The 15537-nt window shown below is 25.7% G+C and overlaps 1 protein-coding gene across 8 annotated transcripts in view; it reads right to left on the reverse strand.

Annotated features, from left to right (window-relative positions):
* Window positions 1–3460: 3460 nt before the first annotated feature.
* Window positions 3461–15537, reverse strand: part of LOC111674888 (carbonic anhydrase-related protein 10) — a 176154-nt gene continuing 164077 nt past the window's right edge. For all 8 annotated transcript variants that reach the window (XM_046945768.1, XM_046945767.1, XM_046945763.1 and 5 more), the window contains 7 exons: window positions 13754–13801; window positions 10558–10694; window positions 10111–10302; window positions 9883–10045; window positions 7325–7479; window positions 3797–3928; window positions 3461–3595 (listed from right to left, as the gene is read on the reverse strand). In XM_046945768.1, coding sequence (XP_046801724.1) covers window positions 3509–3595; window positions 3797–3928; window positions 7325–7479; window positions 9883–10045; window positions 10111–10302; window positions 10558–10694; window positions 13754–13801 — 914 coding nt within the window. In that variant the 3' untranslated portion in view covers window positions 3461–3508. The remainder of the gene's footprint in view (window positions 3596–3796; window positions 3929–7324; window positions 7480–9882; window positions 10046–10110; window positions 10303–10557; window positions 10695–13753; window positions 13802–15537) is intronic.

Raw genomic sequence — 15537 nt, forward strand, 5'->3', positions numbered from 1 at the left:
AAGTAGAAGTTTTTTCTTTAAATACTTTCTGTTAAATCAGTCTACACTTCAAGGTGGATTGTTCAATATTCAATATATTAAACCATTATATTAAGAGATACATATTTATTTGTTCTCATATGTAGCTATGCTTTTTATTTTTAGCCGTTGTTGATGTTTTTCGTGGTTAATTCGGTCATTAAATCTTAAATGTAGTAATTTTCTCGGAAAGATTTTTTAAATTAAAAGAATTGAAGATTAATATTCCCTAAAATTAAAATTTTTGCTAACATACGTTGCGTATGATTATTATTTATTTCATTGTAATAAATGATATTGCGTATACGTTGACAAACTAAATAATACATGTATAAAATATTATTGCTGGAAAAATTGGAGGTTGTATGTATCATTTAGTTGAAAAATGTACATGGAGAATAAACTTTAAATTGCTAAAGTTTAGGTAGAAGTAAACGCAACAATTAAATAGTATAAAAGTTAGAAAAAAGTTTTAAGAACTATAAATATAAGATCACAAAACACTTATGTAAGGTGCCAGATATTTTCATTTGATATTGATTTTATACAAAGGGAACTGTAACACATGTTGATCATAGACCCACAAAAATATACATATTCCGACTCTTTATTAAATTTTTAGGAGATCTACTTTTATATGTGCATCTGTGGGTTGAAATCATTATAGAGAACGATCGAAAAAAAACTAAAATTTTGCAGGAATAATTTCAATCGATCGCTTTTAATTAGTCATATCCCTCCCATATAACCCCCTCTTGCAGAAATTCACTTTAACGGTCATAACAATTCTTGCAAAAATTGTTCAAAAAATGTTGAAGTAAAATAAAACATATTACATACACTTACTTGTTAATATTAAAATGCAAAACTATTTCAATGAAAGCACATATTTACATCTACGGTCCTTTAAAAAACCAATGAAATGATAATGAACGAATAAAAGTTTTGAGAATCTTAAGAAAATGGATTTAATAAAAAAATTTATACCAGTTGTTTAAATATAATTAGATTTATGACAACATTGGCATATCTGACACATTAGCACTGACTCTCATTATTCAAACAAAATTTATATTAAATTTCAACAAAAATCTTAAATTTCATTAATGGTAAAAACATAAACCACTGCGTATACTTAATATTCAATACAGCTCAATCAAGCAAATATTAATCATACGTCATGTATAATTTATGAAAATTTAATTTAAATTCATACTGTGTTAAACTTGAAAAAATTCCATCAAACATTGTCTATTTTTGTCTCTATTTATACAACACACAAAAACATTTAATGATTGTTTTAAAGCTAAAAAACCAGTACAAAAGAGTCAATTGTTCAATATTTAATAAATTAACAATTATTCATATACACGCATGTAGATATAAATACATACAAACATATATACATAAATATAAAAAATACTTTAGTTTAAAATTAATAAAATATATAATAAATATGTATATATAAAGATAAATATATATAAAATATTAAATACAAATTTATCAAAATGCATTTTGATTAGTTAAATTAGGAATCGAATAAATCAATTAAAAAAAAAAAATAAATAAAAAATATTGCAATAAATAAAGAGTTTTGTTTTATATAATCCATTTTTAATCTTTTGATTAAGTACATTTTTTGTTAGTTTTTTTTCATTAAATATTATTTTTATTAAATACTATCCCCAGTGTATAGACTATTATTACATACATATGTATATAGTGTTTATGTATGTAGTTATGTATATTATTTTATATAATTTATATATGTATAATAACACTATATTTTGTTTTGTTTTTGTTGTTGCTTTATTTTACTTTATAAATTTATTTATAGCAATTTGTTTTCATTTATTTTTTTTGTATTTTTTTGTTTATTATTATATAAATCATGTGTATGCGTATTTTTAAATAGTTATTTTTAAAGTTATTGTCCACCCATCCAGTTTTTTGTTTTGTTAATTTCTTTTTGTTTGTTTGTATGTTTTATTTGTAATAATTAAAAAATTTTATATGAAAATTTATAATGAAATGAAAAGCAAAAAAAAAATCGCTTTAATATGAAAATTGTAGAAATTAATTTAAAAATCTGTTTAAATATTAAGGGAGATTTCGTATGGGAATTAATTATCAGTAAATGATTTTTTTTTTTTGATTTGGTTGTGGAAAATTATTTTTTCTATAAGCTTTTCTTTTAAATGAAATTAATGATAAATGTTGTTTGTAATAAGTAAAATAATTGGTCAAAGCCATGCAATGAACAGGAATTAAGTTTCAATAAGACTTCTATATATGTCTTCGATACCACTTTGGATTAGTTACTATTGAACTATTTACAAAGTGTACATATCAGACTTTAAGATTTTTGTATTTTTTAGATGTTCTGGATGTTCCTGTTATTACACAGATGAATTCAAAAAATAATTCTTTCTAAAACACTTTTTTTGTTCACACTAAATCTTGATTACTACTGTTTAATGTCTTATTTATTCTTTCCATGCATATTTTTTTAGATCTCCTTTAAATGTAATGAAGCGGAATCATTACGCAAACCATTGCGTATACTTAATATGCAATACAGTGACAAATTATTAATCATACAACATTTATAAATAAAGAAAAATTAATAACAAATCCAAAGAAATCTTCACATGAGGCCGAATAAGATATATTAAAAAAAATCGAAATATTTCCTTTTTTGAACCATCCTTTAAAGAATCTATGATATAACAACTTATTAAAATTATTAAAAAACTAAACATCTAAGAGGCACATTATGATTTAGTTTAACCGAATGAAATCTCCCATAAATTAAAACGAAAATGAAAAAAAATATATATTTTATAAAATTAAATTTTTATAAAGAAATTATTAATAAATAATATTGTTTTTGTTTGCAATATTTGTTCTGTTCTGCCTTTCAATACTTATATAAAAGACCTGAGTCTATGGTAGTATAATGATTATAATTATTATTAAATTTAATACCATTATCAACATCATGGTCAACCTTTTCATACTTACTGTCATCAGCAACATTAACATGAACAACATCAACATCATTGTCACCCTTTAAGTTTGACTCCTCATCGTCATTGTTAACATCATCATCACCGTCGTCATCATCGTCATAATGATTGTTGACATAATTATTTTTGTTGTTTTTAACCGGAAAATATAATGGTAAATTAAATTTAAATTTAACATCCGTTGTTGTCGTTGTTAATATTGTTGCTGTTGCTGCTGTTGTTATTGGTGTTTTTGCTTTAGTTGTTGTTAATGCTGCTGCAGCTATTATCATAAGACTACCGTTTCCCGATCCAATATCTTCATTATCATTGTACTGTTTTGTAATTGTAGCCAATTTTAATTTTGTTTTTTTAATATTGTTTTTTGTTTTTGTTGTCATCATCACATGACCATCATCATCATCGCCATCATTATCATAATTGTTTTTGCCATTTATATGTCGGCTTTTATCCATAATGGGTCAACGAATCAATAGTCCTGTATCAGGTGACCAACGATTCGCTCTATAATACATATCCTTATACATGGAAGGACAAGCATTTTGATTCTGGATATAAAAAAAGAATATAAACAAACAAACAAATATTGAAAATGAACAGACAAGAATTTAAAGCATTATAATGAATATTAAATTGCAAGTATTTGGCGAATGCAAATAAAAATATTTAATGATTTATGTTGTGGGAAGAAATAAAAAGATCTGACAAAGAATTATGAAGAAATATATTTTCTTATTAAGTATGCTCACCTTATTTTTCTTAAAATCTATATTAGTTCTAACAGTTCTATGATGTAAATTTTGCACCGGCCGTGCATTATTGCCTAAAGGAGCTTTTGGAGTATTTTCTGAGCCCTGCATCAGCCGCCTCAGTTGGTATAACTGTAAATAAAAAAATCAAAAAACATTACCGATTATTGATTAATTTCACAATAAATCATAAAAAAACAAATTATGGTAATAAAACTTAACAAATTGATTTTGTATAAAAAAACTTCTTCATATAATAGTAAAAATCATAAATCATTATTGTATGTAATTGTTATTATTTTTTTAATTTTATGTATTATTATTATTTTTGCAACAATTAAAAATAACAAATTATCCATACTTAACACGTAATCATGTTAAATTACGTAAACTATCCATTTTGCAATCAGATAATAATTATAGGAAATATAGTAAAGTATGTGAAAAACAACAATATATATATATATACAAAAAAAAAAAATAAAATAATAAAAACATCAACATTATTTCAGACAGCTACACATATCCATACAACCGTTGGAGCATTTTGGTTAACTAGGCTTTATTTTTAATTGCAACCACATTTTCACGCCACTAACGATACAAACATACATATATTTCAATTAAAAAAAGATTAAACATTTTTATATAAAATATCATATTTTCAGTTTAATTTAGATTTATTTAATTCTTTTATAAATTTCTTAAGTTTTATTTTACGTTTTTACTAACAAAATAATATTATTATTATTTTAAAATTATAAGAGACTTTTAATATACTATTCATAAAAATCGACTTAGTGTACTTTTACAACGAACTCTTACACAGAACATCTATAAATATTTATGATTGCTTTTGTTCAGCTCTTTAACTCGTTTCTATACTGAATTATTTTATAATTTTAATTTACTAATTTATTTTATGTTTTTTGTAAATAAACAAGTTTTTCAAATAACTTTTTTATTTCGGTTTTTTTTTTTTTGCATACAATTATTTGCATCTCTACAAATAAATATTTATATTTGTTTTATTTATTATTATAATTATAGCATTTAAATGTAAAATGTATTAATTATAATTCATTTTAAAAATTTTTCTATATATCTATATGCCATGATTTTTTGTTATTGTTTAATTATCTATGCATGTATGTATATACAAATGCACTAAAATAAATACAAATGTAAAAATAAATACATATAGATTTGCAACCAAAATCCATCAGCTTGGTTATTTTTTCGACATAAAAGTTTTATAAAGTATTTACTATTTAACCATAAATACCACATTTTTATATATTTGTATAGAAATGCTTGTTTATGTGTATTAATTTACAAAAAAAAAATTCTATTGATATGTTTATTTATAGTTGAAGTACAGTATTTTTATTTTAAACACTAATTGATTTTTTACAATTTAATTAATTTCAAATCAAGAGTATGTTTTCTTCTCTTTTTTGTAATTTTTTGATATAAATAGAATAGAATAGAATTTAATACAACTAAATTTGGTAGCAACAAAGCAAAATTGTAATAAATCGATAATAATACTTGACGTTTTCAAGATACAAGTCATTAGTTAGTGACTTTCTTTCAATACTCTAATCGATTATAATCGATAGTTTAAAGTCTGGAAAATAGACTAAACCTTTAATTTTTTCAATAGAGTAGATCACTATCTAGTCAATAGATTACATCACAGTTTAAGTTAATTAACTGGACTGTTGTCAAGACAACTAAACCAGTCTAATCAGTAAACCAAGTCACCATCTATTTTATATACTAGACAACTAGTCTAACCAATAAAGTGTAATATTGCCTGTCCAATAGACTAGACCATCGACATAGACTACACAACACTAAGTATCTAATCAAAAGACCATACCACTAGTTAAAATTTAGAACTATATCTAGTCGATAGTCAACAGACTAGACAGATCACATATAAAAACACAACATTTAAATGATTTGAAATAACTTTATGTGCAAAAATTCTTGAATTTTTGGAAAAATAATTATGATTCAGTGAATCATACTCAAATATAAAATTGCCATACAGATATTTGCAGTAACTAAAATATTGCCTTAATTAATTTAAAATAACCCGAAATTTACCCGAATTTAATCCTATAGTTGCCTAAGTAAATAAACTATTTATACCCTACACCACTATAGTGGGGAAGGTTAACAATATATTGTTATATATTGTATATATATTGTTACAAACATCAGCACAAACGTATAATAGTGCTATTGTTTGTAACACACAAAAATATTTGTCCAATATATAGATAGATTAAGAATCATTTTTTGAGTCGATTAAGACATATCCGTCCGTCTGTCCGGCTGGCTGGCTGTCAATGTAAACATTTTGCGCAAGGTACAGGGCGCAATTTTCAAGATAATTTGATGAATTTTGGACCAAGCATGTTTTTTGTCACAAGGACGAAGCCTTTTGAAAATGGTTGAAATCGGTCCATTATTTCACCTAGCCCCCATGCAACCGTACCTCCCGATTTGTGATTTTTATGCCATAATTACGTCAAACATACTATTATCTCTATAAAAATTGGCACAAATAAGTTTTATATAAGTATAAATGACATTGCAGATTTTCGTAATGATCGGCCCTTATGTGACCCTAGCCCCTATACAAACCCACCTTCCAAAAAAGTCTTAAACGTCTAAAATTGACTTGTAACCATTTGTATCGCATTGAAACTCAACAAAACAAACTGTTATTTAAAATTATACCCTTATCCCAAAATTAATGAGGGCCGGTCCATGTTTGACTTATATTCTATATAAAGCCTCATTTATAAATTTTTTTTATCAATAAATTGCATAAATACTTTGGAATTAAGGTGAAATTTAACATAAGTTTCTTTATGAAATATAAAAATTTTAAAAATATATTCATGGTGTAGGGTATTATATGGTCGGCCATGCCCGACTATACTTTCCTACTTGTTTCAAAATTTTATACAAATTCGCTCAATAAGTTTGAGTATAATTAAATTTCCCGTTTTTCGCCTTTTTGATACCTTTATATGTAATACGCCAATAAATAGAAAAAGTTTTCTTAATGTACTGAAAAAGTATCAAAAATATAGTTTTCTCCTTTCTTGAAGGACTGAATTTTAAAAGAGTACAAAAGAGAAATCTCATAATTTTGAAGGATATGTCCGAAATAATTACAAACAACTTTTTTTGTTTATTGGTTCAAAAATCACCTATGTAAAAAGTACGAATTTCTAAAAAGTACCAGACTCCCATTTAAAGAGTAGAAAAAGATGCAATTAAAAATTTTTGTATTACCATGTTTTACCCGTTTTTCCCCTTTTTTACTCACAAATATACAACTATCTTAAAATCCCTCTTTAGTGGATCTATATATCCAAAAAGACATCTATTATTTCATGATTCTAGGATTAACCGTTTGCCCGGCGATAATGAATCAATCATTCAGTGACGCTACTCTTTTATATATATATATATAATAGATTATTATTTTTAATATTTTCTTACCTCTTGTTTTGTAATATAAATTGGTTTATTAACTATAATCCAGACAGTACTTTCCCAGCAACCGGGATGTGTGGTGGATCCTTCGTAGGTAATATAATGATCTGTATTTGGCAGCAAAGCACGCACAGACAAATGTCTGATGGGTGTTGAAAATCCTAGAATAAAAAATACATTTAAATAAATAATTAAACTTTAATTTTAAAATACTGAAAAGGCTTAATTATATAATTTTTACATATTTTTGATATCTAGAAATATTATATTGAAATATATATTTAAATATTTCCGCTACCTTTATATATGTATATTTATTTATTTATTATAGTCACTAGACTTCCTTCTACTCTTCCGAAAACATAAAAAGCCATAAAAATATCTATAACTGAGAAAATAAAACTTTAAGTGTTGGTTTAAATTTTCGCGCTATTTCCGTTGCTGTGAGAATAAAACTTTTCTCGACATTTTTTCTCACTTTTCGTTTTGTTGTTTGTGTTCGTAAAATCATCTATATAAAGTGCAACAACAAACTGTATGAGGCAATTGTTTGATGGCTACTAGGCTGTTGCATGAAAAACTTTAAACAATTTTCAACTGCCATAAATAAAAACAACAACAAACTTTTGTAGTCGCAACAGAAGTGGGCAAGACAAACAAAGACATGAAGTGCAATAAAGAGAAAATAATATTGAAAATATATATTTATATATGTACATATGTATTTCTCAAAGGATCTTGATAACGAATGTGATGGACAACTACTTTGTTGTTTTGAGATAACAAAAGTTTAAAATTTGTGATTAGATTAGATGTAGAGTTTTTAGTTTTTAGAAAATCTTTATGTACGATTGCAATGCTCTGAGTGTAATCTGATTATCCTTTATCACAAATATTAATATGTATTTAAAAAAATTAAAATACAACTTGTGATGATTACAATACACAGCCAAACTGACCAGTGATGGTGGAAATCAAACCCGAATTCTTTAATTTTTTATTTCTGAAAATATAGTTTTGATTTTTTATTGAATTTTTCCCTAAGAATTTTTCATTAAAAATGATTTTTTTTATTGAAATCACAATTTTTCATTAAAACTAGATTTTTTCTTAAAATATAAAAATTTCATGTAAAAAAAAAACTAAGCATTTGTAACAAAGACACATTTCCATTTCGAAATTATTTAAAAATATACTCGATTTGTTGTTCGATATCGACGAATTTTACACGATTTCGATTCGAGTTATAATTAAATAAAAAATTTACTGACATTTAAAAATCTGAATAAAAATAAAGTTGAAGAGCACAAACTATGGGTGCCTCTGAAGAATAGTTTGTAGTGTTGTATTCAGTCAGTGTGTCTGTTAAAAGGAGCTTTGCCTTAGTGGCCTAGATCTTATTTCCACTTAAGAAAGATGAAATTACCTTTTTAGTAAAAAAATATAATATTATAAGCTTTATTGGACGACAACAAGTTAAATGTTATAAAACAAGGAGTAAACCAAACTTGACTTTTTATCTTTTCTGCAACAAGTTTCCCTCTAAAAAATTCAACAAAACACTCGAAGAGATAAAAGTAAAAATATTTATGAAATTATTTAAAAATACACTCTTTAATAAATTCATACGTTAACAAATCTAATGTACTACTAAATATGCCACCCTAGCGCAAGTGAAAGTAAAGTGAAGGCAAGAAATGAAAATTATAGTTATTTTGTAGAAGGAAAAAGCAAAAAAACAACTAAAAAATAAACTTGTTTAATAATATAATGGGGGAAACCCGACATTACGTGTTAGTTATGTTGTTGTATATTACAAAATATTTTTATTGGCTTTAATGGGTGGAAAAAAGAAAGTATGCATAATTTTATGCCATTTACTAGTTTCACTTCGTACAATTTTTTCCGCTGATATTTTTCAGTTGGTGGATTTGATAGTTGGGTGCAATTTCTATTTTTTTACTATTTTTTAATGTAATAAACGTGCATGAGGGCATGTTTATGTTGCCGTTGTTGTAATATGTAGTTGTATAACGGTATAAAAGGAAAAGGAAATTCACGTAACTGTAAATGTTTTGTAGGCAAAGACGTCAACAACAGAAGCATTTTTATGATTATTATGATGATGATGACGATGATGTTGCCATTGTTGTTGTTCTTCATCTACTTTCAATTCACATTGTGGTAGAACGCCATAATAAAAAAATATATATATTCACAACAGAATTTGCAACATTATAAACTTTACCTAATTTAGGAGAAAAATTGTGAATGTTAAATGAGTTAATTTTTTTATTTTTCTTGTTTAGTGGCCTAAACAAATAAGGTCATGATATTTTAAACTATATTTATGCAATTACGTATGCTTGTATGAGTATGTATGATTTTAAATGACCGGAAATATATAAAGTCTTGCAAATGCCACAATATTTGACACCTGCTTGTACATGTCAATCATCACCCACCCACTCGACATTTGGTGAAGTCAACAAATTGACATGTTGACCTATTTAAATCATATTTTTTTATAGAATAATATGCAGAGTCATCGTGTTTGTACTTACCTCTAAATAGCACCTTGTTAAATGTACTTGTTATGATGCGCAATTCAGGATTTGGTGTTTCACCAATTTGTACCATTAGCGAAAGACCAACAATACCTTGGGATTTGTGTTGAGCTTCGGACATATTATGATACAATTCCTTGTTGAAGCCATAGATTTGTATCTAAAACATTTGATTTTTTTGCGTTTAACAATTAAACATTTAATATTATTTGTTTTTAAACTTACCTCTCCCGGAAAACTGTAACCCTGTATATAGTGTTCTGATCCACGTGTATTTTCCGTACCATAGTGTATATATATCTCCTCAAATTGATACTTGTATGCCAAAGGGCCACCGGATATGTTAACATGTTGCTTTGTATCTTTGTCAACGCGAAAGACAAGCGATTGACCTGTATTGTGTAGTGTACCGGAAACCTAATGATAATACAGCACATAGACACATTGAAACAAAATGCACAGAGTGACACAGGCATTGTGGTTGTTGGAAAAGACAGAGAAAAAAGTAGATTGTCAAACTTTTGTATTACTTGTTAATTTGTTTAGCAGTTTGTTTGTTTGCCATTTTTTTAGTTTTTGTTTCTTTTTAACTTTTCTGTTTGATTTTTGCAATTGTGTGCAAAAATTATTTATTTTTTGTTTCTTTTAAGTATTTTTGTTGAAAGAGCTTACCTTGTGTTTATCTATGTGCAATGGCCGTAGAAATGGATCAAACAATAATTTATCTGGTACTATATCGATGGGTGACTGTCGTCTACCTTTATTGCACATATTCCATTGTGGATTTATAAGGCCCCAAAAACTTGGTCCTAAAAACATAAAAATTAAAATAATTGTAAAATTTAAGGTACATTGTTTATAATTTAAAATTATTTTTTCAATAAAATCACAAAAATGTATTGCTATATTTGCGATTTAAAAATAATGTATTCAACACTTGTACTATTTATTAATTCTGATACAGTTGGAGTTACTTTTTAATGGTTGCTTTTGGAAGTTTTAGAACAATTTCTTAAGTGATTAAATTTTATAATTCGAGCAGATTAAAGCCTATTATCTTGCTCTTCAGAAAATGTTATTATGGTTCAATCCAAATAAGTAACTCATAACAAAAATTATTTTTTTTAACAATAAATTGGTTAAATTTATTGGAGGCAAGGTAAACTAAATGCTTAACTTAAATGCTTTATATCAAAAATAAATCAAATGTTATTCGCATAACTATTGCAGAGTATCATTTGGTCGAACATGCCCAACTATAATTTCTAACTTTTTTGTTCATTATAATGATATTTTTAAATATTTACAATAAATAGATTAAGTCATCTTCTTTCTTTTTAATGTTAGCTAAAAAACATAAAACATTTTGTCCTACACCCTTGTGCTAAAAAACTTAAAACTATATATTTGTTTATGATGTTCGATACTCAAGATATTAACAAAATTAAAAAGATCTGTTAACTTTTTTATTTCATCCTTTACACATTTTTGTACATCTACGACTACGAATATATAACTCAATAACTCCATGCCAAAAAAATCATTCAAATTAAATTTACTGCTTTTTAATTGATATTGTATAAAACTTTTGTTGTAGTTGTTGTTTACAGTTGTATTATTTTTGTTCGAAAATGTATTCCGGAAATTGATTTTTACCTCTTTTTGTTAAAAAGTTAAAAAATCGACAAAAACACAGCAACAGGAAAAACTACAACAATTGCACAATGTACTATAAATTTATACAAGTTCGTGTGTGTTATATATAAATATACGTGAGTGTTTATGTATGTAAATGGTTATGTATTGCCATAACCAAAGGATATTAATACATGTTACCAATTTACAATGTGGTTTTCATTTTTTATATAGTTTTTCTCTTGTATTTTATTTTCAATGTTATTGTTACTTTTCAATTCATTCATTTTTTTATTTTTTGAAATTTGTTTATTCATAACAACAAAACTATAGTGTTTTTTTATTGCAATGTAAAAAGTTATGTTAGTGATGATGAATGGTAATTATAAATCGTACCAATGGATAGACGGATAAATTTTTGTAAACTTTTATTTTATTTGAACGATTTTGTTAATTTGTATCATAGGATTCCATATGTAGATCAAATATTAGTATAAGTAGATTAATCTATATATTTGTTCATACACTTATACATATACTCGTCCGTAGAATAATTTATATACTGGAGACATGGACGTGTCCATATTCTTTTGCAGAAACTAGTACATATGTATAATAGGGCATCCATAGGATTATGCATGAACCAATCTATTGATTAGTTCATAGTATACTACATATACCATTCTATAGACTAGTTCATAAATAAACTAGTGAAAACCGTCATAAACTGCCTTGTTTACAGACTAGTCCATAGTCTGGTCAATACTATATTCTATGATTAGTCCAAAGAATGGTCCATATACTTTTCAATATAAAAATATCTCTTAGTCTCTTTTGGACTACCCTAATGTATGATGATACCCTTTCACTACCTCTGTTAGTCTGGTCTCTGCAATTGTAAATGTATTTTCATTAAATATTTAAAATTTTGTTGTTAAGTTACCTTAACTTAACACTCTGTTTTTCATTTATTATTTGATATAAATTTTTGCTTTATTTTCATTAAATGTATGTATAAATGTTTGCGTTGTGTTTTTGTATGAATAATATAATTTTTTTTTTATTTATAAATTTGTATCTGTTAAGTTGCAATGTTCGTGTCAAACGAAATGATGGCTCTGTGACATTATGGATGACAGTGGCCGAGTTATAATTTTACTTTATTTTTTTTTTAATATTTTTGCATTTTATTTTGTTGCTACTTTATTGCACTTTCGTATAACGACAATAAATGTTTTGTTGATAAAACCATTACGGGGTTTTTATTGCAGCAGAGTGTTCTTTGTTTGCTGTCGAATTGTTTTGCTTCCGGTGGTAGTTTTAAATTGAAAATATAAATGAAAGTTATTTGTTGTGATTTTATTTTACTCTGTGTATATTTACACAATTTCCAATTGAATAGAGAATAACTAATATTTAGAGTTTTAACATTTGGAATCTACATATGTACAAGGAAATAAGTTTAGTCATGAATAAATATACCCCTTTTTTAGTTAGTTAGTTTTTAAGAATAAGCAGAACATTTTAATTTTGAAAATATTTAAAGTTAAAATTTGTATATTATTAGTGACAAAGTTTTTAATTTGTAACATTATTTTTAAAATGAAAAATAATACGTCATATTAGCAGGAAATTTATCAGACATCCAAAAATAATTCTTCAAATACCATAATTATTTAGCGTTTTTTTATTAATGATTTTAATTTTAATGAGTCCTTCATACTAAGTGTGTAGAAATTTCTGGACTTTTTATTTTTCCGGGAAATTAAAATAAAAACAAAAAATTTTTTTAATCAATTCCCGGCAATTCCAGAAAAATATAAAAAAATTTTATATATAACTACAAAAGCAACGGTTTTTTACTAAAACTTACTATTTTTTAAAAATTTATCGTTAACTATTACTACGTTCTCACATTCAGACTACATAGATTATAGACTATAGACTAGACAATATCCTATACAATAAATTATACAAGACTTTAGACATGTATAAATTTATTTATAAACAAGAGTCATCCTAATTTGTATATACATATTTATGTATGTGATCTTAATTGATATAATTCTATAAATGTTTTTTACTTGTTTCTTGTTAGTAGTGTTGAATTACATATTTATTTTTCAACAACAAATATATAAATTTTAATTGATTATTTATTATTGAAGAATGTGTGTATAATTGAAAAAGATATAAAATACAATCATTATTGACGTTTTCGCTAAAAACTTACCGGATATACCGTCATATGTCCACCATTCTTCCCAACTGGCTTTTATACCTGAAAAAAATAAAAAATAAATATTATAATATGAAAACATTTTTTTGCTGTATTATTAGTGTATTTAGCACATATTTTTGGCAGACGTTGCACAAAGTATTTATACATTTTTATATTTTTTTAAAAACTATGTTTGTACATATGTATAACTGTATCTCTAATTGAGTTTGAGTATTTGCTATTTATAGCAGTTTTTGCTAAGAAATCAATAACATGGCACCATGTAGTCTATTTAACTTTGGTAAATAATGTCTGGCATTGTGACGCCAAAGTAAACTGGAAAAATAGAGTTTATTTAAAGGATTTTAAGAGAAATAATACGAAAAAATAACACGAAAATAAATATTGCTTTATTTAAAGAAAAAATTATAAATAACTAAAATTATTAAAAACGTTTAATATTTTTACAATTTTGTTTAGACAAAACATATTCGGACGTAGCTGCAATAAAAATTAGCTTTTGCAAATCATTATTATTTTTTTTTAAGAACACAATTCTTTGTTGCTTACGAATCTATACTGAAAGTCCTAAAAATTCACAAATATTATATGTTTGATCATAACCAAACCGTACGTCTTTATACCAAAAACTGCTTAATCACTGTAAAGATTATGATATTACCATGCTTATTTGGCTATTACTATTTTTGTTCTTTTAGTATGTAGCAGATTTGTAGATGTTATCAACATTTGTATTAAATTTATTACTTTTTATGTATTTTCATTTAAAATTTAAATAATACTTGCGGCATAATTCATCAACTATGAAAATATTATTAATTTGATTTATGATTTTGATTTATCAAAATTAATTTAAATTTATTAGGAAATTGAAACTAAACAAGTGTCACAAAGATTAGAATCTATAAATAAAATGAATATTTAATATGGCATAATAAAATGAAAAAAGTGTTTAAATATGAAAATGAGTTTGTTTTATTTTTTATAACAAGTAATATTTCTATATTTGGCTGTGCCGAATCTTATATACCCTTCACCAAGTGTGTTTTAAAAAACAGTTTTTATTTATTTTGTATCTCTGCACACATGTCACACAGCAGAATGAAATATTAACGGTTGTACTGTAATACCACCGTTAAACTGTATTACCACCCTCAAATAAATATGAGCTGTATTACCAACATATTACTGCTTTATCTCCTTGTTCTTGTTATACCCACTTACCTTCGTGAGAACAGAACAGCTTCCAAACATACAAAAAAATACACAGCTGAATAAAACCAAATACATCTCCACACGCACATGTACATCTTTATCCAATTCACAGTGTTGTTGCTTTTTTAACAAAGCATGAAAAAATGTGACTTTTTTGATGAAATTTTCAGAGGTTGTCTCGGATTTTTGCTCATATCTCCGTTATTTATAGACAGATTTTGCTGATTTTAAATAGCGATCTTTTCGAAAGCATGTCCAACTGAATTATTGAAGATTCGGGTCTCGCCGATATCTCGGGACCTCTAAAAACTGATTTCAACAGACAGAGAGACAGACAAGCAGACAGACAGACAGACGGACATGGCATAAACGACTCCGCTATTTATAAGGATCCAGAATATACTTTATAGGGTCGGATAATTATATTATAGAAATTACAAACGGTATGACAAACTTATATATACCCTTCTCACGAAGGTGAAGGGTATAAAAATAAAATTCCGTGAAATGGTGAATCACGACTGAAAAACTAAAAATCTTCAAACTTTTGCATTTTTTAA

This window comes from Lucilia cuprina, chromosome 3 (genome assembly GCF_022045245.1).
Source record: "Lucilia cuprina isolate Lc7/37 chromosome 3, ASM2204524v1, whole genome shotgun sequence".
NCBI lineage: Eukaryota > Metazoa > Arthropoda > Insecta > Diptera > Calliphoridae > Lucilia > Lucilia cuprina.